Consider the following 26,264-nt stretch of genomic DNA (forward strand, 5'->3'; position numbering starts at 1 on the left):
TTCAATTCAAGTCAAAGTAGTTGTAAACGATTAAAGCAAATTTTATTAAATTTCAAAGGAATTAATAAAATTGAACTTAAAAAATGTCTCTAGCCGACGAACTTCTTGCTGATTTGGAAGAAAATGACAATGAAGACCTAAATGACACCATTAAAGAAGAAATGGACGAAGATGGAGACGACGCAACCGTGGAAATCTCTGAAAAGTTTCTCAAGCCATCGGTGAATCTTATGGAAGTCGATGTTAAAGTCCAATCAGTTCGTGAATTGTGCAAGCTACGTGACTCGGAGCGATTGCAGAATATTCTGCGCCAAATCGAAGACTACGCCTCTCGCCAGAGATCGGCTGCCGAAATGATAGGGAATGTGGAATCGGACCCAGAATATCGACTTATCGTGGAAGCAAATGCAATCGCCGTCGAAATTGACAATGAAATATGTAAGTTGAGGTATTTTAGACTTAAGTGAAGAATCCTAATGGAAACAAAATCAATTTCAGCTATCATCCACAAGTTTACCAAAGACAAGTACCAGAAGAGATTCCCTGAATTGGATTCTCTGATTGTCGGCGAAATGGAGTATCTTCTGGCTGTGCGAGAGCTCGGAAATGAACTTGATCAAGTAAAGAACAACGAAAAGCTTCAAGCGATTCTAACACAGGCAACTATCATGATTGTCTCAGTTACAGCTTCAACAACACAAGGGTAAGGGTTTCCGAATGTTGATTCTTAAATCGATAGAATCATCACCAAGTTTTCCATTTCCAGAACAAATTTAACTCCAGCCGAAAAAGCACAAATCGATGAAGCTTGTGAGATGGCTTTCCAACTGAATAACTACAAATCAAAGATCTATGAATACGTTGAGAGTCGTATGACGTTCATTGCTCCCAACTTGTCAATGATCATTGGTAAGATTTTTGGAAGAATTTTTGTAAGTTTTGTCTTGTAAAAGTCTCTTATAGGTGCATCGACTGCTGCTAAGATTCTTGGAATAGCTGGTGGCCTTACAAAGTTGTCCAAAATGCCAGCATGCAATGTTCAAGTCCTCGGCTCGGAGAAGAAAACACTCTCTGGATTCTCAAAGACACAAATGTTGCCACACACAGGATACATTTATTACTCACAAATTGTTCAAGACAATCCACCGGTAAGGAAAGATCTTAATCTGTACATTTAAACACTTTATAATTTTTCTCCATAGGATGTTCGTCGGAAAGCAGCTCGTTTGGTAGCTGCCAAAAGTGTGCTTGCAGCTCGAGTTGATGCATGCCATGAATCGGTCCATGGAGAAATCGGTCTTCGGTTCAAAGAAGACATCGAAAAGAAACTCGACAAACTACAGGAACCACCTCCAGTCAAGTTCATCAAACCCCTTCCAAAACCAATCGAGGGAAGCAAGAAAAAACGTGGTGGCAAGCGTGTGCGGAAGATGAAGGAGCGTTATGCATTAACCGAATTCCGAAAGCACGCCAATCGAATGAACTTCGGTGATGTAAGTTCAAATCAATCATTAAAAACCAAATAATTCAAAAATGTTTGCATTTAAGATCGAAGAAGACGCCTATCAAGGTGACTTAGGCTACACCCGTGGAACAATTGGAAAAACCGGAACCGGTCGCATCCGTCTGCCCCAAGTCGACGAGAAGACCAAAGTACGCATCAGCAAGACCCTTCAAAAGAACCTACAGAAACAACAAGTCTACGGTGGCAGCACCACAGTCAAACGCCAAATATCTGGTACAGCTTCCAGTGTGGCATTCACTCCGTTGCAAGGTCTTGAGATTGTGAATCCACAGGCAGCTGAAAGATCGATCTCCGAAATGAATGCCAAATACTTCTCAAATACCTCTGGATTCTTGTCCGTTGGCAAAAGAACAACATAAGCGATTTTGTTTGTTTATTTATTTTTAAAATTTGTATTTCCTTATAAAAAGAAAATATACTATTCGCATTTTATATTTATAATGTAAAAAAAGCCACAGACTCGCAAATAAAATTAATAATAAAATAAAAAACACATAAAAATACACTTTACATATATTTTTGTTTACTTCTTTTGAGATTTTTAATATTCAATAAATACTCTCTCTTCTTCTTTATTCATTTCTTTTTTGTCTTTGAGCTGAAAAATTCTAATTCTAATCATGGAATGAGGCACGCGAGCAATAGAACAAACTTTTTCATAATTGTTGTTTCTTCGTTTTTGTTGTTGTATTGTTAACTTAATTTGCCGATTTCGAATTTTCGTTTTATCACCTCGAGTGAATTGTTAAGGAAGACAGCTACTATCCCAGCAACGGTAAATACTCCACCAATAATCGAACAACAATTTGTTCCAAAATGTCCAAAGGATCTATAAAATTGAAACAAAATTAAAATTTAGATTTATAAAGCTTGAAAATAGAATTTAAAACTTATTTATGTACCTTGATTTTTCTTCATATTTGACCATAAGTGGAGACAATTCGTAGGAGAAGAATATACCAGGCATACCACGTTCTTTGTCATTTAGGTCTTTTCTGTAGCGCGTCACCGAAAACTGATTCGTGTGGATGGGAGATTGATTCAATTTGACGTACATTGTTGGAACGATTTTTAAGTAGTAATTGTACATTTCGCTCTTAGTTGCTAGAAAAATAAAAAGGAAGAAGTAAACAATTAAAATTATGTATATCGATGTATGTAGCTCAACTAAGGAAAATTGGTTATGTTCTTTTTTAATAAAGTCGGGTTTACCGTTTCATATAAACGAACACAATGCGAGCAACTAGGAAAATAAGGAGATACCGATGCACATTCCAAGGGTTTTGTTTACCTTTAATATGACAAAGACACAGTGTCAGCATTAGGAAAAAGGGAGGGTTTAGAAATGAGGTTTCAGTGGAGATTGGTTTTTTGTTCTTCAATATTGCAACGACTGATAAAGATAAGGCTATTTCCATTCGCGTAGTATCGTGCCTGTGGCATGGCAGATCGGGTAGTTGGTGATTGCCTAAAACTTGGTTTATGCAACATTGTTGGCTCGTGGTGGCCCCAGGGCAATGATTTGTGTATCCCAATATACATAAATTAGCAAAAATTGTAAGGGCGAAGTTTCCTAAATCTTCAGGATAGGTTACGGAGATTAGCACTTTTCGTAACTGAACACCATCCCGTTACAGAAACCGAAATTTCGCCTCGGATAATTAATGATAACTAGTTGACGACTTTTGGCCATTGTACCCGGACAAAGATTGGTTTCTGAAATGTGAGGACGCTTCTGAAAGCAGGAAGTGAAGGTCCACACAATGACAATTAGAGAGAGAGAATTTATGCGGTACAGGATAGATATCTTAGGGTTAAGCGAAGTGCGATGGTTGGAATTGGGCAAATACAATTTACCAATACGTAACACTGTACTGCTCTACTCTGGTCACGATCCAGGAAACACTCGAGTAGCTGGTGTTTGGTTGCTCCTTACAAAAACGGCAACCAGAAGCCTTATTTCTTGGGAGCCCCTTGGGGAAAGGCTTATCAAAAGTAGGTTTCAGAGTAGAGTACCACCCGTCACCATTATACAGTGTTACGTGCCAACGGAGCTCGCATCTGATGAAGAAAGAATGCTTTTATAGTCAACTAGGATCCGCCTACAACAACACTCCCCGCGGAGATATAATTTTAGTCATGGGAGACCTCAATGCTAAGGTTGGCAGTTACAACAACAGGCTAAGGCATGTGATGGGTGCTCATGGAGTGGGCAATTGCAATGATAATGGTGAGAGGTTCATTGACTTCTGCAACGCCAATAGCATTGTGATTGGTTGCACTATGTTTGAGCACAAACTTTGTCATAAAATTAGCTGGGTGTCGAGGGACAGGCAAGTGTTTGCCAACCAAATTGACAAGTTCGCGATTAGTCGACGCTTTAGAAGCAGTCTCTTGGATGTACGAAACAGAAGAGCCGCCGATATGGGACTTGCCCGTGACCACCACTTAATAATAGCTACCCTTAGATTGCGTACAGCTACAGTTCGAAGATCCAACGGAAAAACACGAGCCCCCAAATTTAACATCGCCAGACCAAAGGATCCCACGACCAAAGGGACCACCTTTCACAAGAAATGAGAACAATCACCAGCACAGTACATGACGACATGGAACACCCTTGGAATGCTGTGAAAAATGTTTTCATTTCAGGTGCTGACAGAATAGTCGGTCGAAAAAAAGGAAGCAACAACACTTGGCTTTCAAAAGAATCTTGGGCAAAGATCAACGAACGCAAACAGTATTGTGATAAGTTCTATTTATGAGCAAGTCAGAAGGTGGAAAAAAATGTTTTTCGGTTTTAAACCGAGTGTTTGCAAACAACGTGCAGCCGATACCTCCTGAAGCGCCTGAAGAAACTAATCCCCGAATCCGCACCACCCAGTAAAGATGAGATCGTTGCCGCAATTAAAGCACTTAAGAACAACAAAGCGGTAGGACTTGATGGAATTCCCGCAGAGCTTTTACAAGCAGCGCCAACGTTATCAAGCTAACTGCTTCATCCGCTCAAAAAAGAAGCCTGGAACAACGAAAGATTCCCCCATGAGTGGAAGGAGGAAATTATCGTCAAGTTCCCAAAAAAAGGAGATCTTACAAAGTGCAATAACTGAAGAGGAATTCGAGTTCTACCAGCCGTTGCCAAAATAGTAGCATACTGGAACGCATAAGAGAACACCACACTCCATGCGACGTTGTTAGTCGTTTTCTAATGTTTTTCGTAAATTCACTAAGCCCCTTAATTCTTCCCTTTTCTGTTGTAGTACATAATTCGATACCTTCTCGTAAGAATGTATTAAGCGACACTTTTTTCGAAAATTACTTTTTAATGCGGAACTATACTAGAAGTTAAGCGCCACCTTTTGGCCTGGGTTTCGTCTTATCATGTACTTATACAAAAGAAACTAAAGAGGAAAAAAAAACGTAACAAATGCCAAGTTTTCTCACTTGAATAACGTTGCTCCCTGAAATTTGTACTATCCATCATTGAAATTATGCTAAGCAACATTTTTAAAAACCTTATTGTCTTAAGCAACCAAACATTCACAAAAAAAAGGTTGTTGGATGTTGCATAGTTTACCCGAAATTGTCGCTTAGCCCACTCTTCCAAATAGAACTTGCTCCATTTTTGTCGGTTATAACACTCCAGACATGGTTTTCTTTAATTTTGAATATTTTTTATACAATTACGATTTTTTTTAAGTTGATCATTTTGAAAAAAAACTAAAAGTACTTCGGGTGAAAGGATTTTGGTGCACCATACAAATTTGTATCTGGGTATGAGTCTGAGTGTGATCCGTTTAAAACAGATGGGAGTTCATCTTGGCATAATGATTCCATAGAAAATTCAATTTCCGATGAAATAATAGAACATCGAAAAGTAAACGAGAATCCAAAGCCGAACGTCATGGCCATTTAGGTATGTAACCAGATGTTGGGGGTAGACTCAAAAAGAGCTCGTGTTGAAAAAAAACATAAATCTGTGCAAAGAAATTTATGCAAGAGCTGCCAAAACAAATGTGCTACTAAATTAAGGGAGTGACAAAGGCAAGCCGTTTTTGACATTTATTGGAAACTGCCACACATACACAGCAAATAGATTGGTTATTGTCTTGTGTTGATCGTGTTCCTATCAAAAGGCGACGAAGCAAAGAAATTGAAAAGAAGACAGAAACAAGGAAATATTTTATAAATTTTGAACGGAAGAGAATACAAGTATGTATGCAAGGGTTCCATCCCATTATTACCGTTCTAGGACCAATAGAACTTACTTGCCCACCAAATATTTTAGTGTTTCTAATCTTTACAGAAAGTTCAAAGAAAACAAAGAGGAACAAGGTTTAGATTTTGTTTCGGAAAAAATATTTTGCGGAATTTTTAAAACGTACAATATTGGCATCCATGTTCCCAAAAAAGATAAGTGTACCTTTTTCGAATCCTTTAAGAACCGTGAATTGGATGAGACAGAGAAAAAAAAGTGTTAAAACATTCCCAACAGACAGAAACGAGCCATAAACTGTTTAAGGAGAACCAGAAAAAAACAAAAATTCACATTCATTTGTTTGTGCGAGTTTTGATCGCAAAAAGTTCTAAACGTTCCACATACGCAGAGTATGCTATTTTATTATTCGAGAAAATATTCTTTTTATAACGAGAGTGGAACTCATAATGCGTATGCTTTTGTTTGGGGCGAAGTTGATGTAATGCGGGGAGCAAATGAAATTTGTTCAATCCTCAAACAGTACTTAAAAATCGTCTTATACTGTGATAGCTCTCCTGGACAAAATAAAAATCGCCAAATCATAACAACGATTTTTTTGTTTTTACAAAAACAATAACGAAATTAAATTAACATTTCTACTTCCTGGCCCTACCTACATGCTTGTTGACTCTGTGCATGATACTATAGAGTGGTTTAAAAAAAAGGACATTCTGGAAACCATCAGAATCGGTTACTCTGATTTCGAACTCAAGGATAAATCCCAAACCTTATGAGATGGTGGTGTTGACATACAAAGATTTCAGTGATTGGAAAAAAGAAGCGCTGAAATATTTTCAATATAACGGAATCTAATATTTTCATTTTTTCTAAATCATCCCCAGAAATAAAAAAATTCGCAGTTTCAAACACCTTCTCCTTTAGATGTTCAAATGGTAGACATGAGCATTCAAGAGGACACAAGCGTCCACAGGTTTTTCTCAAAACCCACCTCTGTCTATCAACTCCTACTCTCACCTCCCCGGGGTGAACATCGGGTGCGTAGTACCTCAACTGAAGATTGGGTTCCAACCCCAGTGGAAAGTTGTTGGAGGCAGCAAACGAGAGAGGTGGGGAGAGGTGTTTCCACTAAGGCACCTCTCCTTATCCAGACGGCAGCGGAGGAATTCCCGAGATGGAATCAACGGTGGCGTCTACAGTTCCAGTAAGGTTAAACTACTTAGTGAACACCTTATAGGACTTCTTCGACTTATTCGGAGCCCAGGCATATAAGGAGTGGTTTTATCCGGCTCCCAATCCTTGGAGTTATACTTAGAATCTGGCCCTCCAGGCTGGGGGTTGTGCCGTCGGGGTGACTTCCTGGCCACGTAAAAGCTTACATAGTTGCGAAGCACCAACAAGCCTCATATACGGACGGATTTACTGTTGACAACCAACGCAAACGAATAAAGGACAACGAATTTCGGATATGCACGTGGAATGTTAGGTCCCTTAACAGACAACGTACGGCCGAAGAATTAGCGGAGGCCCTAGAACGATATAAAGCAGATATCACCGTCATCCAGGAAATACGATGGGATGGGCCGGGCAAAAAGTGGATGAAAAACTGCGATATTTATTATGGTGACTGCTACCACGAAAACCAACAGCACTTATTTGGATGCGGATTCGTCATCGGAGCCAGACTTAGGCAAAAAGTCTTGAGCTATAGGTGCATCAATGAGCGCCTCATGACCATACGCATCAAGGCTAAATTCGGCAACATTAGCCTGATATGCGCGCACGCCCCCACAGAAGAGAAAGACGACAACACCAAAGATATGTTCTTCGAGCTCTTAGACAAAACATATGAGCAGTGTAATAGCTACGATATTAAAATAGTCCTGGGCGATTTTAATGCCAAGCTAGGAAGGGAAGACATATTTGGTGGAATAATCAGGAAGAACAGCCTGCACGACAACACTTCCGACAATGGATTCAGGCTCATAGATTTTGCTGCGGGGCGAAACGTCATGGTAGCCAGTACGCGTTTTCCACACCTCAACATCCACAAAGGTACTTGGACTTCTCCAGATAAATCTACCGTCAACCAGATTGACCATATTGCGATCGACGCCAGACACGCTTCCAGCATTATGGATGTACGAACTTTCCGAGGAGCTAACATCGACTCGGACCACTACCTCGTTGTATCCAAGGTAGCACTTCGGATTTCCAGACCCAAGGCAAAACAGGGAGGTGCTGGGAGAAAGTACAGCGTCGAACGGCTACAATCGCCATGAGATCGCCAAATCCTTTTCCGACCGAGTTACAAGTAACCTCTCTCGAAGTTCTCTGCCGCCAACACAATGTATCGAAAACCAGTGGCAACATTGCGAAGATGCAATCAGAGAAGCCACCTCTGATGTGCAGGGTTTCAAACATCCACCAACAAGGAACCCCTGGTTTGATGAGGAATGTCGGCAGGCAAATGCAGCCAAACAAGAGGCACGCAAAGCGGCGCTGCATAAAAGGACGAGAGCTGCTCATGAGCTCTATGAGCAGAAGAGGCGAGAGGAGCGCCGAATTCTCAGAAGGAAAAAGAGAGGGCATGAGAAGCGTGCGGTCGAAGATGTTGAGAGGTATAAAAGCAGGAATGAGGTTCGAAAGTTTTATGAACAGGTGAAACGAAATTCACAGGTACATAAACCTAGAACCGAAGGCTGCAAAGACGAAAGTGGAAACATCATAGTGGAACCGCAGTCAATGCTAAGGATATGGAAGGACCACTTCAGACGAAGAACTGAATTCCGCTGTCAGGCAGGATGATCCATTCAATAAAGACGACGAAAGCCAACAATCCCGTCCTCCCGACTTAGACGAAGTAAAGATAGCCATATCTAAGTTGAAGTCTAATAAAGCCGCTGGAGCGGATGGTTTGAATGCCGAGCTCTTTAAAGCAGAAAAGTTGGTTAGGAGCTTGCACCAACTTATCTGTAAGATATGGTCGGAAGAAAGCATGCCCAATCAATGGAACCTGAGTATTGTCTGCCCGATCCTGAAAAAAAGAGACCCTCTCTACTGCACCAACTATAGAAGAATCAGTCTACTTAACATCGCCTATAAAATCTTCTCTGCCGTAATATATGAACGTCTAAAGCCCATCGTCAACAACCTGATAGGTCCTTATCAGTGTGGTTTTAGACCAGGAAAGTCCACAGTTGATCAATTATTCACATTACAGCAGATCCTGGAAAAAACTCAAGGACACCAAATCGACACCCACGATCTTTTTATCAATTTCAAAGCCGCATATGACAGCGTCTACAGAGACGAGCTGTATAGAGCCATGTCAAGTTTTGGCATCCCTGCCAAACTCGTCCGTTTGTGCAGGTTGACCATGCTCCATAAAGGTTGGAAACAACTTAACAGAACCTTTCGATGTCAAAAAAAGTTTTAGACAAGTTGATGCGCTGTCATGTGATTTTTTTAACATCGTGCTTGAAAGAATAGTGCAAAACTCACACGTTAACACTAGAGGCACTATCTTTCAAAAGTCTGTCCCATTACTGGTATATGCTGATGACATTGACATAATCGGAAGAACTCAGGGTGATGTCAATGGAGCTTTTGTGAGTATTGAGGCAGAGTCGGCAAAAAGAGGTTTAACGGTTAATGAGGGCAAAACAAAGTACATGTTGTCGTCTAGAAAGGACATACAACACCGACGTCTTGAGGTAGTCAAGGACTTCCTCTACCAAGGCTCCGCTGTAAACGCAGAAAACAACACCAGCGATCAGATCAAACGCAGAATAACTCTTGCTAACCGCTGTTTCTTTGGACTAAGAAAGCAATTGAGTGGTAAAGTCCTCTCTCGAGGGACCAAAGTGTTGCTATATAAGACCCTTATCATCCCCGTCCTGCTATACGATGCAGAAGCATGGACCATGACAAAAGCGGATGAAAGCACCTTGGGTCGTTTCGAGCGTAAAGTTCTTCGTCTGATCAAGTTCAAGGTGACCTCACCCAACTTGGAGCGCGAAACTGGAGACATCTAGCTAGGGACCGAGCTAGATGGAGAAGTTTGTTGGGAGAGGCCCTAGTTCACACAGGACTGTAGCGCCTCCTTAAATAAGTAAATAAGTAAGTCTCCTTTATAAACCCCGGATTTTGGTCGCGCAACCAAATGAAATGCCTTGAAGAATTTAATGAACCTGACATTCTTTATTCTTCCAAACTGTCAATATCACGCTCAAAACGAAAGGATTTAGAGAGTCTGCTCAAAAGAAAGTTTATTCCTGAACGATACATTCAAGAATACGAGGATATAATAAATAAATAAATAAGATACAGAAGAAGAAGATGATTTGTCTGAAAATCAAAATTAAAATCATTAATCTTAAAATTTCCGTTTTTATCCCTAAAATAAATTTAGTAATCCTAAAGTGTCCTTTGAGAATTGTTTAGTTTGAAATCAATGTTATGTTACTTTTTATATAGATTTTTATTTATTTTAATGTTAATGAGAAAAAAATAAAACATGAATTAAACGACACAATTTATTTCAAACCTTTATTTTTTGTGACCATTACAGTGTCTTAAGCGAAATTTGCCATTGTATCAAGCGCCAATGTCTTGACCACGAAAATGTAGGTACTTAGCGACAAAAACTTCTTATCTGATTAAAAATTTGGTTTTGCAATGTCAAGTTTTGTATTCTGAAAATCCCTCTCCAAATCTATTCCTTTCATTACAATACACAAAAAAATAACTAAATGAGACTTTTTTTTTCTGAACAATTTTAAAAATGTCGCTTAATACATTCTTACTGAAAGGTATCAATATTATGTTGACCTGTCTTTTTAGGGGCAACATTTTGACATGGCGGCCATCAACGCATTCAATTATGCCTGGAATGCCAACTTGTTAAAAATGCGTTTTTTTGGTTAGCTGTTTTTTGGTTCCGAGAGCTACATTCTAATCCAGAGCTGGCACAGTTTTATCTCGAGCATTTTTAACGTTTCTTTGGGTATTTTACTTAAGGTAGGTTGTCCTAGATTGAAGTCGTTTCCAACTCATTTTTGATAGCTTGCTTTCGCAAATCAATCTAAAAAACACTCTGTTGTTCAAAAGGTTGAACGAAACCCACTTGAAATATAATAATAAATCCATCTATAGTTATCTGGACAACTAGCTTCTTCCTGAGCGTTTGATATTCTTCATACATTTTTAAAAATATGGTCAATACCCAACTGACGAGCAAAATAGACTTGTTCTTTAAATAATATTTAAAAAATAAAACAAAAAGCAATGGGCTCAACCGGGATTTGAACCCGGGACCTCTCGCACCCAAAGCGAGAATCATACCCCTAGACCATTGAGCCGCTTGAAAACCATCCACTAAATTTTAAACAAAACAGCTTTGCAATACTTTTTGTGACTTCTCACAACAAGATGGCTCTTCAATCGAAAAAGAGAACAAAATCGACATCAGCACACATTTTTCTCACAACTCACAATCTGTCATTCTTCTGTCAAAAAAATAAAAAATTTCAGGAGACAAATAAAAATTACATCGAACCAAATCGAATCGTTTTCTGTGGAATTTTATAAATACACATTTCGGTTGTTTTCTTCTCTTCTTCTCGAAAGGTGACTATTTTATCAAATGAAAAACATCAATTCCTAAAACACATTCACTCAACTTTTAATTTGTTAGAATTTGTTTATAATTTTTAGACGAAACAATGCCAATGCCAAGTGGAGTGTACGGTCATCAAGGCCCATCATGTTTTGATAAGATGAAGACAGGATTCACAATTGGATTCTGTGTTGGCATGGCCAGTGGAGCACTGTTTGGGGGCTTTTCTGCATTGAGGTAATTATAGACTACAAATATTTCTCATTCTTCCCTACCGATGGTTTCCCTTATTATATAACAACTACCGGTGCGGGGCGCTTTGGGAGATATGAGTGCAATAAGTCTTATACTTTTTTTTTGTTCTAGATATGGTCTCCGTGGACGGGAACTTATAAACAATGTGGGCAAAGTAATGATTCAAGGTGGAGGTACTTTTGGTACATTCATGGCAATTGGCACGGGACTTCGTTGTTAGCAAGGGCATTGTTTGGGAGACACTTAAAATTAGATGATGTTTGTGGATGGAAAGCAATACTGTGTACCTTCTGTCTAGTGCGGCTTTTTTGGACTTTAAAACTTTCTCCCACTTACTTATATTGTTTAGGATTTTTTATTTGAAGCTAATAAAACGTTAAGTAGGAGTAGACAAACATTTTGTTTCTTAAATTTAATTTTAAATCAAGGATTTTATTCAACGCAAAATTGATGAGGGTGATGAGGAATTGGCAACAAAAAAATAAACAACTGTAAAAAATGATGCGCAACCTAATTTAACTCTGGGCATTATTTCTTGAGGTACTCAAGATTCCTGACCATGAAAATGCTGAACTAATGGGATTTGTTGGTCTTCTACACGATTACTTTTAATTCTAGCGCTAGCCATATATCGTAATCATCACTTGTTAGTCGTTGTGTATTTTGGATAAGAAGGTAGATATTTAAGTTGCCAAGAGTTCAGCATTATTCAGCAGCTTGTCGTCTGATTTTTAATTATATTTAAGTACTTTTCTTGCTGAACATCTCTCGGATGTCTAAGAACCAGATTCTATAAAGTTATATGATAGAAATGACGAATGTAAAATTCCTTTTTGCTACACTCAAAAAAGTAAGAAGCGCGTGTCAACATATGTAAGTGATCTTATAGAAAAATCCCAAAGGTGCGATTATATTACTGCTCAGAAGGCAATGTTGATTTGGAGGGAAGCAAAATTTAGAAAGAAGCCGAAAAAATAGAGTAAGCATGCTTGTGGAGCCCTTAAAGGTAAAGGCGTACTCAAGGAGCTGTATAACGGAGAAATTGATAGCTTAAACCGCAATTTTAATGCACTAATCGAGAACCTACAACAAAAAAACTAAGAATTGTCTGTCGTCGTAACCGTAATATTGTTGAAGAAACATTCTATATTAACTTGAATGTTTTTATACTTTTTTTTTATAATTAAGTTTTCTGAAATTGTTCTGTTTTACAAATAAGTTTTTGAATTTTGATTCGATTCAAAGCAGTAAAACAATAAAGAACTTTATAAATTGTTTATAAAGACTACGGACTTATTACTGAGAACCATAAAGATTTTCAAAAGGTTATGGGCTCAGACACCCAAACCATTGGAAAATAAGGAAAATACGGCAAATTTAAAGAAATAATTCAAGATACAGAAAATTTAAAGATCAAGTTGAAGAATAATTCAAGGCATATTAAAGGATCAAGGTAAAGAATAATTCAAGATATGGCTGACTCGAAATTTTCAATCGCAAAACTAAATAATACAAATTATTTTATATGGAAATATAAAATTTAAATGCTACTGATGAGGGAAGGACTATGGGCAACAATTTCTGAAGAAAGACCGGAGAACGAACAAGATGCCTGGAAGACTAAAGATAACATTGCAAAAGCAACAATATGTTTATCTTTGGAAGATGATCAATTACATAATGTCCGAAGATGTACAACAGCTAAGGAAGTTTGGACAACATTACAAACTTATCACGAAAAATGCACACTAAGCAATATAGTGATCATAATGACTGATATTTGCAATCTTCATCTGCAAGAAAGTGGGAATGTGGAAAGTCACATTGGTACGATGCGGGACCTGTTCACAAAATTGCAAAATGTAGGAGAATCATCGTTCACCGAAAGCTGGAATGTCGCTATGCTTCTGAGCAGTTTACCTCGCAGTTTTGATACATGGATAACTTCATTGAAATCAAGACCGGAAGCGGATCTAACGATTAGTTTGGTGGAATCAAAATTAATTGAAGAATACAGGAGGCGTCATCCAATTGAAGAAAAAGAATCCCAAAATGCCTTTTTATCCATGAAGAAGAGAACACATTTCAATAAAAACAATTTTGAGGTAGAGTGCTATTTCTTTCATTCCAAAGGACATCTGAAACGAGATTTTGTAAGGTATATTGAATGGAAGAAAAAGCAGACAAAACAAAAAGTCTATATAGTCTCAACAGAACAGGTGAGTGAAGATTTTTGTTTAGTTGTTTCTGGCAGTACTTCTGGGAAGGGGTTTGTGGATTCCGGAACTTCATGTCACATTTGTAAAGATAAAGATCTGTTTTGCAAATTTGATCCAAACATCAATAGCAATGTTATACTAGCTAATGGAACACAAATTCAGTCTGAAGGACAGGGAGAAATTCGTCTCAAGCTTTTAAATGAATTTCGTAAAGAAACGACTGCATTTTTTCAACAAGTACTTTATGTTCCATCAGTTAAAATGAATTTAATCTCAGTAAAGAATTTAACATCTAAAGGATGTGAAGTTAATTTTAAAGATGACACTTGCTATATTTATAAGAATGGACAGTCAGTTGCCGATGCATTCAAGAAAATCTATATTAATTGTCACAGCATGAAAATATTTTTGTAACGAAAGTAGAATGTGCAGGAAAATGTATACATTATTGGCACAAACTACTTGGTCATCGATCACGTGACGCAATTTTAGAAATGAAATCGAAGGGACTTGTTTGTACTGAATATTGAAAGTTGCGAAAATCAAAGTTCTTGTTGTATTTGTCTAATTGGAAAATCGACTGATCCTCCATTTCCAAAGAAGATTGATTTTGGTTCAAGGGGGGTACTTGACATAATTCATACGGATGTTTATGGTCCTATGGATGTGCCAACTCTGTCCGGTAACAGATATATGTTAACTTTCATTGATGACTTCAGTCGTTATTGTCATTTATATCTACTTAAACATAAATCTGAAGTATTTGAAAAGTTAAAAGAATACATAAATACGAAACCAAAGATTATAAGATCAGATAGAGGAGGGGAGTACACCGAAAGCAACACGGTTGACTATCTTAAACAAGAAGGTATAATTATACAACATACCACAGCTTACTCACCGGAACAGAATGGAGTAGCTGAGCGGAAGAATCGTTCACTTGTTGAGATGTCAAAATGTATGCTTTCTGATGGAAAACTTCGAAAAAAGTTTGACGATAAATCAGTAAAGATGATTTTTGTGGGTTATGACTCGAATTCAAAAGCCTATCGTATGCTTCAAAAGAATAATCGCAATAATTTATTTTCATCAAACAAGGATTTATAGAAAACAGATCAGATACAGAAGAGAATTACTTGGACAAGGAATCTAAAGAAAAATCAAGAGAATTGTTACAGAAAGATCAAGAAAAATATATGTTTATTGAATTCTCACAGCAAAAAATAAAACAGCAAGATACTGACGGTTTAAATTCATCTTTTCACAGCCTTATAGATACAAATGTTTATGATGAAGAAACAAACCAACAACGACAAGAACCAGAAAAGTACAAGAACCAAACACAGACCAGCCAGGACAAGAGCTCAGAAGAACTGAAAGGATAACAAAAGGCATACCACCGGTCAGGTACATCAATCAAATTCAAGACGCAGATCCAGTCACATATGAAGAAGCTATTTGTGGACCAGATCGAGAATCCTGGTTGAAAGCTATGGAAACTGAAATGAAATCACTGGAAGATAACAATACCTGGAGCTTGGTAGATATGCCAATGGATCGAAAGCATGTAGGTTGTAAGTGGGATTTTAAGCGCAAAGAAGAAACGAATGGTATAAGATTTAAGGCACGTTTAATAGCGCAAGGATTCGCTCAACGTTATGGTATCGGATACAAAGAGGTATTTGCACCAGCAATAGCGGGACAACGGAAACTTTTGATTCATCATATTGATTGCAAGACAGCATTTCTTAATAGTGATTTGAAGGAGGTAGTTAGGTTAGGTTATAGTGGCTGTCCAAGATGGAAGCGGACACACTTAGGCCAGCTTAATGGCCCATTGTGATACCACATGAATCTTGAGGCTTTTTCCTAAGCTCAATGGAACCAGCTTGAGTCCCTTACGAAACGTGAGAGGCTGATTATACCGATATGATTTAGATCGTTTAGATCGTTAAAGAAGAATTCTCCTAGGTAATTCTTGCGTTTTCGAGCTAGAGCAGGGCATGTGCAGAGAAGATGAAGAACCGTTTCTTCTTCTTCCTCGTCCATACAGCTTCTGCAAAAGTCATTTGAGAATACGCCTAGTCTCGTGACGTGCTTTCCTATTAGACAGTGTCCGGTTATGACACCTATTATCGAGCTTATATGCGATCTGCTTAGAGAGAGCAAGCACCTTGAACGTTTTAAATCCAGTGTTGGCCAGATATTTTGTGTGGCTTGACACGTGGTGATGTTGTTCCACCTGGTGCCTGCCCTCCTCGCCGGGTTTTGCATTAGCAACAGTTTACAAGTAGCGATTGGTATGCCAGTACTTGCCAAACGTGGTAGGATGGGCTGTACTGTACCGTTCCTGGCGAGTTCATCTGCCTTACAGTTACCTGGAATGTCTCTATGGCCCGGCACCCAGCAAAGGTGAATATTAAACTGTTGCGCCATCTGCATTAGAGATGATCGACAGTTATGGACTGTTATAGAGTTTGTAGAGACAGAGTCCAAAGATTTGATAGCGGCCTGGCTTTCAGAGAAAATACGGATGTCAGATGTTGATATTACGTTTTCTTTGAGCCAAGACAAGACTTCTTTAATCGCCAAAAGTTCCGCCTGGAACACGCTTCAATGATTGGGAAGGCGGAATGAGAGACTTAATTTCAGTCGTTCAGAGTACACACCTCCACAACCCCTTCTTTGGTTTTTGAGCCATCTGTGTAAAAGTGGATCATCCCAAGAATGTCCTATCCTCCCAAAAAGATTTGGTAGGTATAGAAATCTGGAAATTTCTGTCGAATTGTAGTTGGGGGATGGTGTAGTCTGTGTGCTTTGGAATTGATTCTAAGTACCTTAGAATTACGGAGTGGCCAATGTTGTTGTTAGTCCACTGCGACGAAGCATTGAGGCGAATAGCAGAGCTTGCAGCTATTTGTTTACTAAATATGTCAAGAGGTGTAAGGTAGAGCAAGGTGTCCAGTGCGAAGCGATCCGCTTATACATAGGCAGGCTGAACGTTGGACTTTATTTAACTTATCCCTGTTTATACCTTTCTCTAAAGCAGTCCACCATACTGCCACACCGTACGTGAAAATCGGTCTGATTACCGATGTGTATAGCCAATGCGTGATTCTGGGTTGTAAACCCCATTTATTACCAATAGCTTTTTTGCAAGAAAAGAGAGCTACAGTAGCTTTTTTGACTCTTTCGTTTAAAATTGCGTTTAAAATTTAGTTTCTTGTCTAAGACAAGACCCAGGTATTTAGCCTCGTCCTTTAATATAGGGAGGGTTGACAAATGGAATTTTGTATCTCCTCGAAAATAAGACCAGATCGGTTTTGTGTGGGTTAACACCCAGTCCACACCGATCAGCCCAAAGTATTAGTCTGTCCAAGGCATTTGTAAGAGTTCTTTTAGGATGTTAAGATGCTTTCCTGAAACTGCTATTGCAACTTCGTCCGCATAGGCTATCACTCTGAAACCCTCCGCATCCAGACTAGGAGGTAGTATACATGGAACAACCAAAAGGTTTCAAATCAAGATAAGAAAGTTTGTTTGCTCAATAAAGTAATATATGGATTAAAACAATCAGCTCGTTCATGGAACAAGAACATTCACTTGTCGAAATGGGTTTTACACAAGCAGACCCGTGCTTTTATATTCAAGAAAAGAAGTGCATTTGTTCTCATTTATGTTGATGATGTTCTTATAGCAGCAATTTTTTTTTTTTATTATTATTTTTTACACTTCAGAGTTTCAGAAAGTAGTAAGCTTATAGCAAGCGTCAAACTACGATCAGAGGCTCATCATAAGTGCATGTGTTAGTTGTTAGCAAAAAATAATACAAATATAGCCTAACACACGCACAAAATACAAAACAAAATTAGCATTTAACTATTACAGAACAAAAAATTACGATAGTGGAGCACTGGTTCTAAACAATGATTTTAATCCCACCTTATTTAAATTTAAATCTATCGATGAACAGTTTAAGTTATATAAAATGCTCATTCGACTTAAAGCTTCATTCTTGCCATAGTTAGTTCTATGGAAGACAATATGTATAAAATCAAACGTGCGCAGGTGATGAGTTCCGCCCCGGTAATTCAAATGTACACAAGATAGCAAATAAGGTGCATCAATTTCACCATTAATGAGTTGATGGAAAAATACTAAGTCATACGCCTTTGATGGAGAGATTGCATTTGAAGAAGTAGAATACGATGTTCATAGGGAGGCAGATCATAAAGATCTTCCCAAGGAAGACCCTTTAGGGCAAAGCGAATAAAATTATGTTGAATTGATTCAATACGTCTCCATGAATTTCGTAATATAAAAAGAAAGGGTAACATAGGGATCATTGAACTCCTTTGCCCAGCTTTTTATAAGACCAAGCATAGAACTTGCTTTATTAACAATAAAATTAATGTGATGTGTAAACTCTAAGTTGGAACAGAAATGTACATGTAAATCTTTAAATGTGGAGACGCGACAGAGTTTTTCCTGTGATATACAGTAGTCAAATACGTTACTGATTAGTTTTTTAGTGAAAATTATAGTCTTGCTTTTTAAAGGGTTGAGCAAAAGGCTATTTTACCAACACCAAAATGTGAAACTATCAATGTCGGCTTGTAAAAGAATACGATCATGGTTGGACTTTATTATTTTGAAAATCTTCATATCGTCAGCAAAAATGAGAAGTTCACTTAAGCGTAGACATGACGATACATCGTTGATAGATAGGATGAACAGAAAAGGGCCAAGACGGCTTCCCTGGGGAACACCAGATTGAGCAACAAAAGGTTCAGAATGACAATTTCTAAATTTTACCTCGTAGGGTCTGTTTTCAAGGTATGACTTAATCCAAGCTAAGAAAAATGGTGGAAAACCAAGAGCCTTAAATTTAAATAAAATAATTCCGTGGCTTAGTTGGTCAAAAGCTTTAGAAAAGTCAGTCAACACACAGTCAACTTCATAACCATGTTCTAAAGCGTTTGAACATATGTTTGAGAATGTGAGGAGATTAGTAACGTTTGATCTTTTTTTCACAAAACCATGTTGCTGTTGGCAAATGATATTTTTACTAAAATATGATACGTTTTCACAAACAACTTGTTCAAATACTTTAGGAATGCAAGAAAGCTTTGCAATGGGCCTGTAGTTGCTTATATCCGACTTGTTACCTTTCTTGAAAATTGGTGTTAGAAATGACTTTTTCCATATGTTGGGAAATTTGCCTGTTTTTAGAGAAAGTTTGAATAAAAACGTAAGGGGTTCAACTAAAGCATTACTACACTTTTTTAGTACTATCGGGCGAATATCATCAGGACCGGCTGAGCAGTCATCATTCAACGCAGATAAAAGATCAAGGACCGTACTCTGTAGCACAGGTATGTGACTACAGCTAGTTTGCGAAAAAGTGTGAAGATTATGAAAATATACTTCATCAACTTCTTGATTGCTATTAACAAATAACTCACGGAAATTCGTTGCGAAAGCGTTACAGATATCAAAAGTTTTATCTATCGAAACTTTTGATTTTTTCTTCGAGTTTACAAAATTCCAAAATTTTTTAGGATTCTCTTTCAAAGAGGTGGCCATATCAGTAACATAACACGCATATAAAAAATTAGAAAGAGATTTAAATTGGTTAAAGAGTTCAACATAAAAAGAGAAGTTGACTGGAGACAGTGTTTTGAGATACGTTTTCCATGCCTTATTTCTTTTATTACGCAGTAAACGCAATTCTTTCGTGTACCAAGAATGGCTGAAGTTTGTATTTCTTGATTTCTTTATCGGTACATTTTTTTCAAAACAATAATTAAGGATCCTATAAAAAGTTGAAACTGCTTCGTCAATGTTAGAAGTGTATAATGGTTAAATCTTCAGACAACTGCTGAAAATTGGCTTTTCTGAAATCAAAATTATATAAGCAATCAAAAGAATTACTGTGATTAGTAAGGTGATTTCTTAAGTCAAAAAAAATGTCCAAAGGGGGGTGATATTTGTCAATATTAGTAATTCCTGATCTAGATTCTAGAACAAGAGTACTAATAGCGTCAGAAGAAAAGACTAAATCGAGAATTTGATTTTTTGAGTTTTTAATACAGCTTGTTTGCTGTAAGTCAGTAAGAAGGACTTTATCGAGAAGAGATAGTTCCATTTGTGAAGAAGAAGGAGAGGCTTCAAGGCAGGATTCGTCTTCGGATGGAATCCAGTCAATGTGTGGTACATTTATTTTACCGCTATGAGAACAACTCCTAAATCCTTTGCATTACCAACATGACGATCGTTTCTGTAAACTTCGAACTCTTGACTAAAAGAAAAAAAGTAACTCCGTTACTTCAATACAATTGTATTATCTGGAATCCTACAGTAAAAAAAACTATCTGATAGAATTGGAATTGTTCAAAAAAACTTTTTAAGATTTGCATTGAAAAAATTTCAAATGTCTGGTAGTTTAAATTTGAATTATAAAATCAGATGCCTTTTGCTTGGAATGCATACTCTTGAATCGAGGCGCAACATGTACAGTGTAATGTTTATTCGGGATATTTTGTGTAGTGATTTAATTTGTGAAGATTTAATATCATATATAAATATTTACACACCTAGCCGGCAACTAAGGATGAGGCATTTTATTTTACTAACTATGGACAGCGGGAACCAATATCTCACTGTTGTAAATTATTTAATATATATTATGATGATTTAGATACCTTTTTGCCTAGATTACATTTTAAAGCTCTTTTATTAAATTTGCTTCAATTGTAATTTTTATTGATACAAAATAACTAATACTTAAATTTATAACTAGTTCGTAAGCATAAATCTGTTGATGTAATTATCGTAGATTGAATAAATAAATAAATAAATAAATAAAAAGTTCTGTGTCGAAAAAGCTTGAATTAAGCCACGTTTCTGTCAAAACGAATACGTCGTGTGGAAATGATTGGGAGTTAAAAATGTCAGTAGTCTTGCTACGAAGTCCCTTTGTGTGTTGATAGAAGAGCGCAAGCCTGTTAAGGTTTTTGATTTGTTTTTCAAAGAAACACCCTGTTTTTGACTTTGAGTAAATTCTTTGACTAAATGATGAAGAAGATATAATTAAATTTAAAGAAGATCTTAAGAAACATTTTGGTATAAGAGATTTGGGATCAATTCAAAATTATTAAGGACTGGAAGTTGAAAGAGAAGGAAGAAGTGTAATTTCAATTTGACAGTCCAGTTACATTGATAAAATTGTAGTAGAAACCTGACTTTCAGAATCAAAACCATCAACTATACCAATGGAACCATCCTATGGAAAATCAAACAAAACACTGAAGGAATTTAAAAACAATATTATATTTAAAAGATACATCAAAATTTCAATTATTATATAGTGAAGTCAACAATCAATAACTTGTCGGTTTCTCAGACGCAAATTGGGGAGAAGATAGTTTTCGGTGGACTTGTGTCTTGGATTTGTCGGAAGCAGACTTGTGTAGCTTTGTCATCTACCAAAGCTGAATTCATTGCACTTGCTGAAGCCGCAAAAGAAGCTTTATGGTTAAAAACAGTTACTATTGGAAATTCAAGAGTCATTAAATCAACCAATTCTCATTTACGAAGACAATCAAAGTTTTATTAAGATGGTCGAAGGATATACATTCAACAACAGATCTATGCACATTGACGTTAAATTTAATTTTATAAAAGACTACGTTAAAAAGAAAATTATCAAGTGTGAATATTGTCCAACAGATTGCAGATTTGCTTGCAGATTTATTAACGAAACCTTTGCTACAAACAAATTTACAAAATTTCGAATGAATATTGATCTTGTCAACAATATAGAACGAGAAGGGGTGTTGAAGAATGTTTTTATACTTTGTTTTTTTATAATTAAGTTTTCTGAAATTGTTCTGTTTTAAAGAACTAAAATAAGCTATTAGAATCATGTCATGTAACGTATACGGTTTAGAAAACATGCTGGTAAAATGCATCGACTCCCTTTCAAGTCCAGAAGTGATCGATCAGTTACTGTTGGTGAGTTAATCCGTTCAGATGTTCTAGGCCCGATTGAAACAACATCAGTAGGAGGATCCCGATACTATGTTTGTTTCAAAGATGATTTCAGCAAGTTTCGTAGGCTCTTCTTTTTGAAGCACAAGAGCTAAGTATGTAAATCACTTGAACAATTGTGGAAGCAGCTATAAGTATAAGAGCCGCGCGCCGGTAAGTTGCCAACATGTCTGTGGGCTGATGCATGTAATACAGCAGCATATGTCCTGAACCGTACAGGACAGACAACAATGGAAAACAAGGTTCCATATGAATTATGGTATGGAAAAGAACTGGGAACTGTAAGCCATTTACGAAGTTTTGAGTTTGTTTTTTAGAATGTAAATGAGGAAGCAAATACTGAAGAAAATGCAGAAACATGTGTTGAGTTTGACTCTCAGAATGAAGACAGTGAAAATGTACCGAAGAAATTTCAAATTCTAAAGAAATAAATCAATCAAGTTCAAGTTTTCAGAATGACGAAAATGCTTCATTATTCGATGCTAAGGATTTAATGGAAAACGAATTGAACATCAATAGAAGAGAACGAAAAAAGCCAAGTTGGATGACAGGTGGGGAGTATCTCATGTTTGCAGGAGAAGGTGGTTCTAGTCAAGAACCGAATTCATACTTCGAAGACTTGAAGTCACCAGATAAAGCAAAGTGGCTTTCAGCAATGGAAGATGAGTTATCATCTCTAAAAGAAAATCAAACATGGGAATTTGTTGAACGACCTAAAAACGTCAAAGTAGTCCAAAATCTATGGGTATTTCGAGTGAAGAATGCAGGAAACAATGGGAATAGGCGATACAAAGCACGACTTGTTGCAAAAGGGTAGGTTCAACAAAAAGGTATCGATTACGATGAAACATTTAGTCCTGTAGCTCGTTACGACACAGTTCGCTTGCTGTTAGCTCTAGCACAAACCAAAAGACTGAAAATTCGAAAATTTGACGTCAAAACAGCATTTTTATATAGTACTCTTGAGGAGGAAGTGTACTTAGAGCAGCCCGAGGGATTTGAAGATGGAACTGGTCAAGTATGCCGGTTAAAAAGTAGTTTGTATGGTAAACAAGCTCCACGATGTTGGCATAAACGATTTTTGGCCTTTATGAAGAAAGCAGGATTGAAAAATAGCACAACTGATCCTTGTCTGTTTAATCGAAGTAATAGTGAAAATGTTCTCTATGTAGCGATTTATGTTGACGATGGACTAGTTCTTGGAAATAACGAAGATGAACTTCAAAATTGTATGATTGCACTAAAAAATGAATTCAAAATTACATTTGGAACTCTTGAAAATTTTCTCGGCATGAAGATAAAAATTGAAAACGATGGTTCAATTAAAAAAGGTAAGCCAAGAAAATTATACAAAACGAATTTTGGATCGTTTCAGAATGGATGAATGGTAATCCAGTTTTGACTCCAGCTTTTCGGGAGGAAGAAAATTCAAAATTTGAAAATTTAAAAGAACAAGTTCCATACCGTGAAGCTGTTGGGAGCTTGATGTATCTGGCAACAGCAACTCTACCAAAAATCACTTCTGCAGCAATTTTTCGTTATCTCTGTGGTACTTCCGGCTTATCTTTAAGATACCAAGGAAAGAGCAAACAAAAGTTAAAAATTTACAGTGATGGTGATTATGCAGGCGATCTTAAAACCAGACGTTCAGCTACTGGAGTAATTTCATTGTTTGCTTATGGTGGTGTATCATGGACGAGACAGCTTCCACGAACCGTGGCCTTATCAACAACGCGAGCAGAAATTGCTGCAAGTGAAGGAACCAAGGAAGCTATGTGGATTAAACATCTTTTGCAAGAACTAACAGGACAAAAAGAACTAGGACCAATATTATATGTCGATAGTTCAAGTGCTGTAAAGCTAGGAAAGAATCCCGAGTTTCACAAAAGAACGAAGCATATTGTGGTTCGGCATTTTTATGTTCGTGAGCGTTTCCTGGAAGGTGATTTAAGACTGGAGCATATTGCAGGAGTTGATCAGTTAGCAGATTTATTGACAAAACCACTTGAACGCGTACGATATCAAATGCTACGAAAGAAAATATGTATCGACCAATTATAATTTGATTCAATACAATTTTCTTTTGTTTTTATAGAGGAAGTGTTGAATATATTACTTTGTAGTTTATATATAACTCTAAGTAGTTCTTTTATTATGAGTTAATCCATTAGAAAAATTATTGTTTCTTTGTAAGATTGCCTTTTATTCAAATAATACTTAAAACTAATGATTTAATTTACCATCATTTAAAAAAGAAGGAATCATCATATAGTCTCTCCGTGTATATTACCCTTAATAAACATTAAGAAGAAAGCTGATCATTATCCGCATTTTCCTTATGAAGAACAATTTGGAGACGGATAGCTGATCGTATAGCATTTGCCAAGAAAATAGAAGATGCCACTTTCGGGTTCCTAGACTCATAAATTGAAGAACATTCTTGTGAAAGAATTAACCTTTCAAAATTTTTCAAACCTTCGAACCCATTGCTCCCTGAAAGGTCAAAATATGGAAAAAAACGACCCGAGACCAATGTATATTTTGAAACATGAAAAGAACTCTGTTGCAATTAAAGTATTTGGTGGTCGTCAAATTTATATCAAATCTAATAAGTCAAAACATTTTGTACTGCCTTTTTTCACATTCACATTTGTTGGGGATACAAAATAATTGCTTCGTGGCTTATGAAAAGGACGAATACGAATGAAAACCCGAGGTAGGCCATTTGACATCTTGTGCAGCTTATTATTGCCTTAACCAGGCCCTATTGCAATACCAAAAGTTTCGTGGTTTAAATTAAGGACGATTAAAAAAAAAAAACTTATTCCCTTAGCTAACACAGTTCTACTTTACCTGCATCACTCTCGACCTTTAGCCCGTCCAAAGGATGTGTATTGGCAAATTCAATCTTATCACCAAATGATAAATGATTAATCGTATGCGTTAGCTTAACATCAGTCAGTTGAAAATCATGTATATGGAATTGACGAATTGAGAAACTATTTCCAGGAGCAATATGGAAACTACCAGCCATCTAAAAAGAAACATCCACAGTTAAAAAAAACACACTTTTTAAGAGCAAATATTTTATTTAAAAAAATAAAAACTTACTCGATTAACTTCCAGATGTCCCTGAACTCGGCATCCTTCCTTTAAGGCATCCTTATCAGACCTCTTGAACTTATCTTTGCACTGTTCAATCTTATCAAGTTGAACATTCCATTTCTTCAAGCGATAAGCTTCCATCACTTCGTCACAAGTGTTGCAGCATCTTTAGAAACAAAAGACAAAATGAGTCATTATGGTTATGATAAGAGAGCAATAACCTGAGATAACAAACTTACTGAGTTTCATTTTGTTGTGCTCCATAACAACTGCCGCAGGTCTTATTTACTGGTGACGTGGACACCGAAATGATTTCCTTAATTGGTTCCGCTTCACTTATGGGATTACCTTGCAGGTCCAATCGATGCTTAAGTACATGATGATCAACTCGCAGATGTTGATCACCGGAAGAGTCCATTGCATCCAGAGAAAGATCTGTAGCAAAATAAAACAAAAGAATCAAACCAGCAAAACCTTCAGACCATTTGGTTTTTCACTTACAATTGCATGCTAAATTGGCTACAGTTAAGTCTAAGTTAATGCGAAGTTTGTGCCCCCTTGTCGTATCGACAAACAGCTCTTCGGTGAGATTCGGCGTTAGGTACGCATACAATTCCAGGCATATTAGGAAAAATACAATGCTTGTGCTGATAATTGTAACTAAATATCAAAACCAAATGAGTTAAGACCAATTTTGGGAAAAGTACTAAACAAAAAGGTTATAAATTTACCGGCTGCACCGCTTACAGTCCTAACACTGAAATCTTCCAGTGTACGCGGGTAAGCGTCTAACCGACGAAGAAAATCCGCAACTCTCATAATACTTTGATTTATTTTATCAAAAACATTAAATTTTTAACATAAATTGCACATAAAATAGGAATTGCAAATAAAATTAAATATTGAAAATAAATTCTCAATCGTTCTATGCTTTTCTTTTAGATCATAAAAGAAAAAAGTCGTCTAGAGTTTTGTCTGGCTGGCGATAGCGAAGGCAAAGGCAAAGGCGATGCTGGCGGACGATTTGACATGTCAACAATAAAAATGGATTGGTTTTTTGACTTTGGTTGACGTGTTGTTTTTTTGGATAAATTAAATAGTGTAAATACTTGGCACGTGTTTTATGTTTTTGGGATTTTGGCCTGGGTTTTAATTGATTACATTTGTAAAATCTGTGTGTATATCGAGGACTTAATATGCAAGATAAATAAATATAAATATAAAAGTTCTTTTTTAGCGGAGATGCTAAAAAAAGGATGTCTGTCGCCTTCC

At 37.0% G+C, this 26,264-nt stretch overlaps 3 protein-coding genes and 1 non-coding gene across 5 annotated transcripts; 2 read left to right on the top strand and 2 right to left on the bottom strand.

The window, feature by feature from the left end:
* On the top strand, positions 1–2,035 carry LOC129941505 (U4/U6 small nuclear ribonucleoprotein Prp31). Its single transcript, XM_056050174.1, has 6 exons — positions 1–438; positions 499–703; positions 767–909; positions 964–1,148; positions 1,203–1,493; positions 1,549–2,035. Exons 1-6 carry the CDS (start codon positions 84–86, stop codon positions 1,882–1,884), a joined length of 1,515 nt encoding a protein of 504 aa, XP_055906149.1. The 5' UTR covers positions 1–83; the 3' UTR covers positions 1,885–2,035.
* Positions 2,027–26,264, bottom strand: LOC129941506 (endoplasmic reticulum-Golgi intermediate compartment protein 3). Its single transcript, XM_056050175.1, has 7 exons — positions 25,724–26,264; positions 25,494–25,652; positions 25,232–25,427; positions 24,999–25,158; positions 24,741–24,921; positions 2,428–2,629; positions 2,027–2,354 (listed from the first exon to the last, which is right to left on the bottom strand). Exons 1-7 carry the CDS (start codon positions 25,809–25,811, stop codon positions 2,219–2,221), a joined length of 1,122 nt encoding a protein of 373 aa, XP_055906150.1. The 5' UTR covers positions 25,812–26,264; the 3' UTR covers positions 2,027–2,218.
* Positions 11,033–11,104, bottom strand: Trnap-ugg (transfer RNA proline (anticodon UGG)). Its single transcript has one exon. It is a non-coding gene; the product is annotated as a tRNA-Pro (tRNA).
* Positions 11,244–12,011, top strand: LOC129941507 (reactive oxygen species modulator 1). 2 transcript variants are annotated; one of them, XM_056050176.1, is made up of 3 exons: positions 11,244–11,372; positions 11,440–11,598; positions 11,728–12,011. In XM_056050176.1, exons 2-3 carry the CDS (start codon positions 11,468–11,470, stop codon positions 11,834–11,836), a joined length of 240 nt encoding a protein of 79 aa, XP_055906151.1. In that variant the 5' UTR covers positions 11,244–11,372; positions 11,440–11,467; the 3' UTR covers positions 11,837–12,011. The 2 variants fall into 2 exon arrangements, with proteins under 2 accessions (XP_055906151.1, XP_055906152.1); XM_056050177.1 differs by having other exon boundaries at positions 11,460–11,598.

Source organism: Eupeodes corollae, chromosome 1 (assembly GCF_945859685.1).
Source record: "Eupeodes corollae chromosome 1, idEupCoro1.1, whole genome shotgun sequence".
NCBI lineage: Eukaryota > Metazoa > Arthropoda > Insecta > Diptera > Syrphidae > Eupeodes > Eupeodes corollae.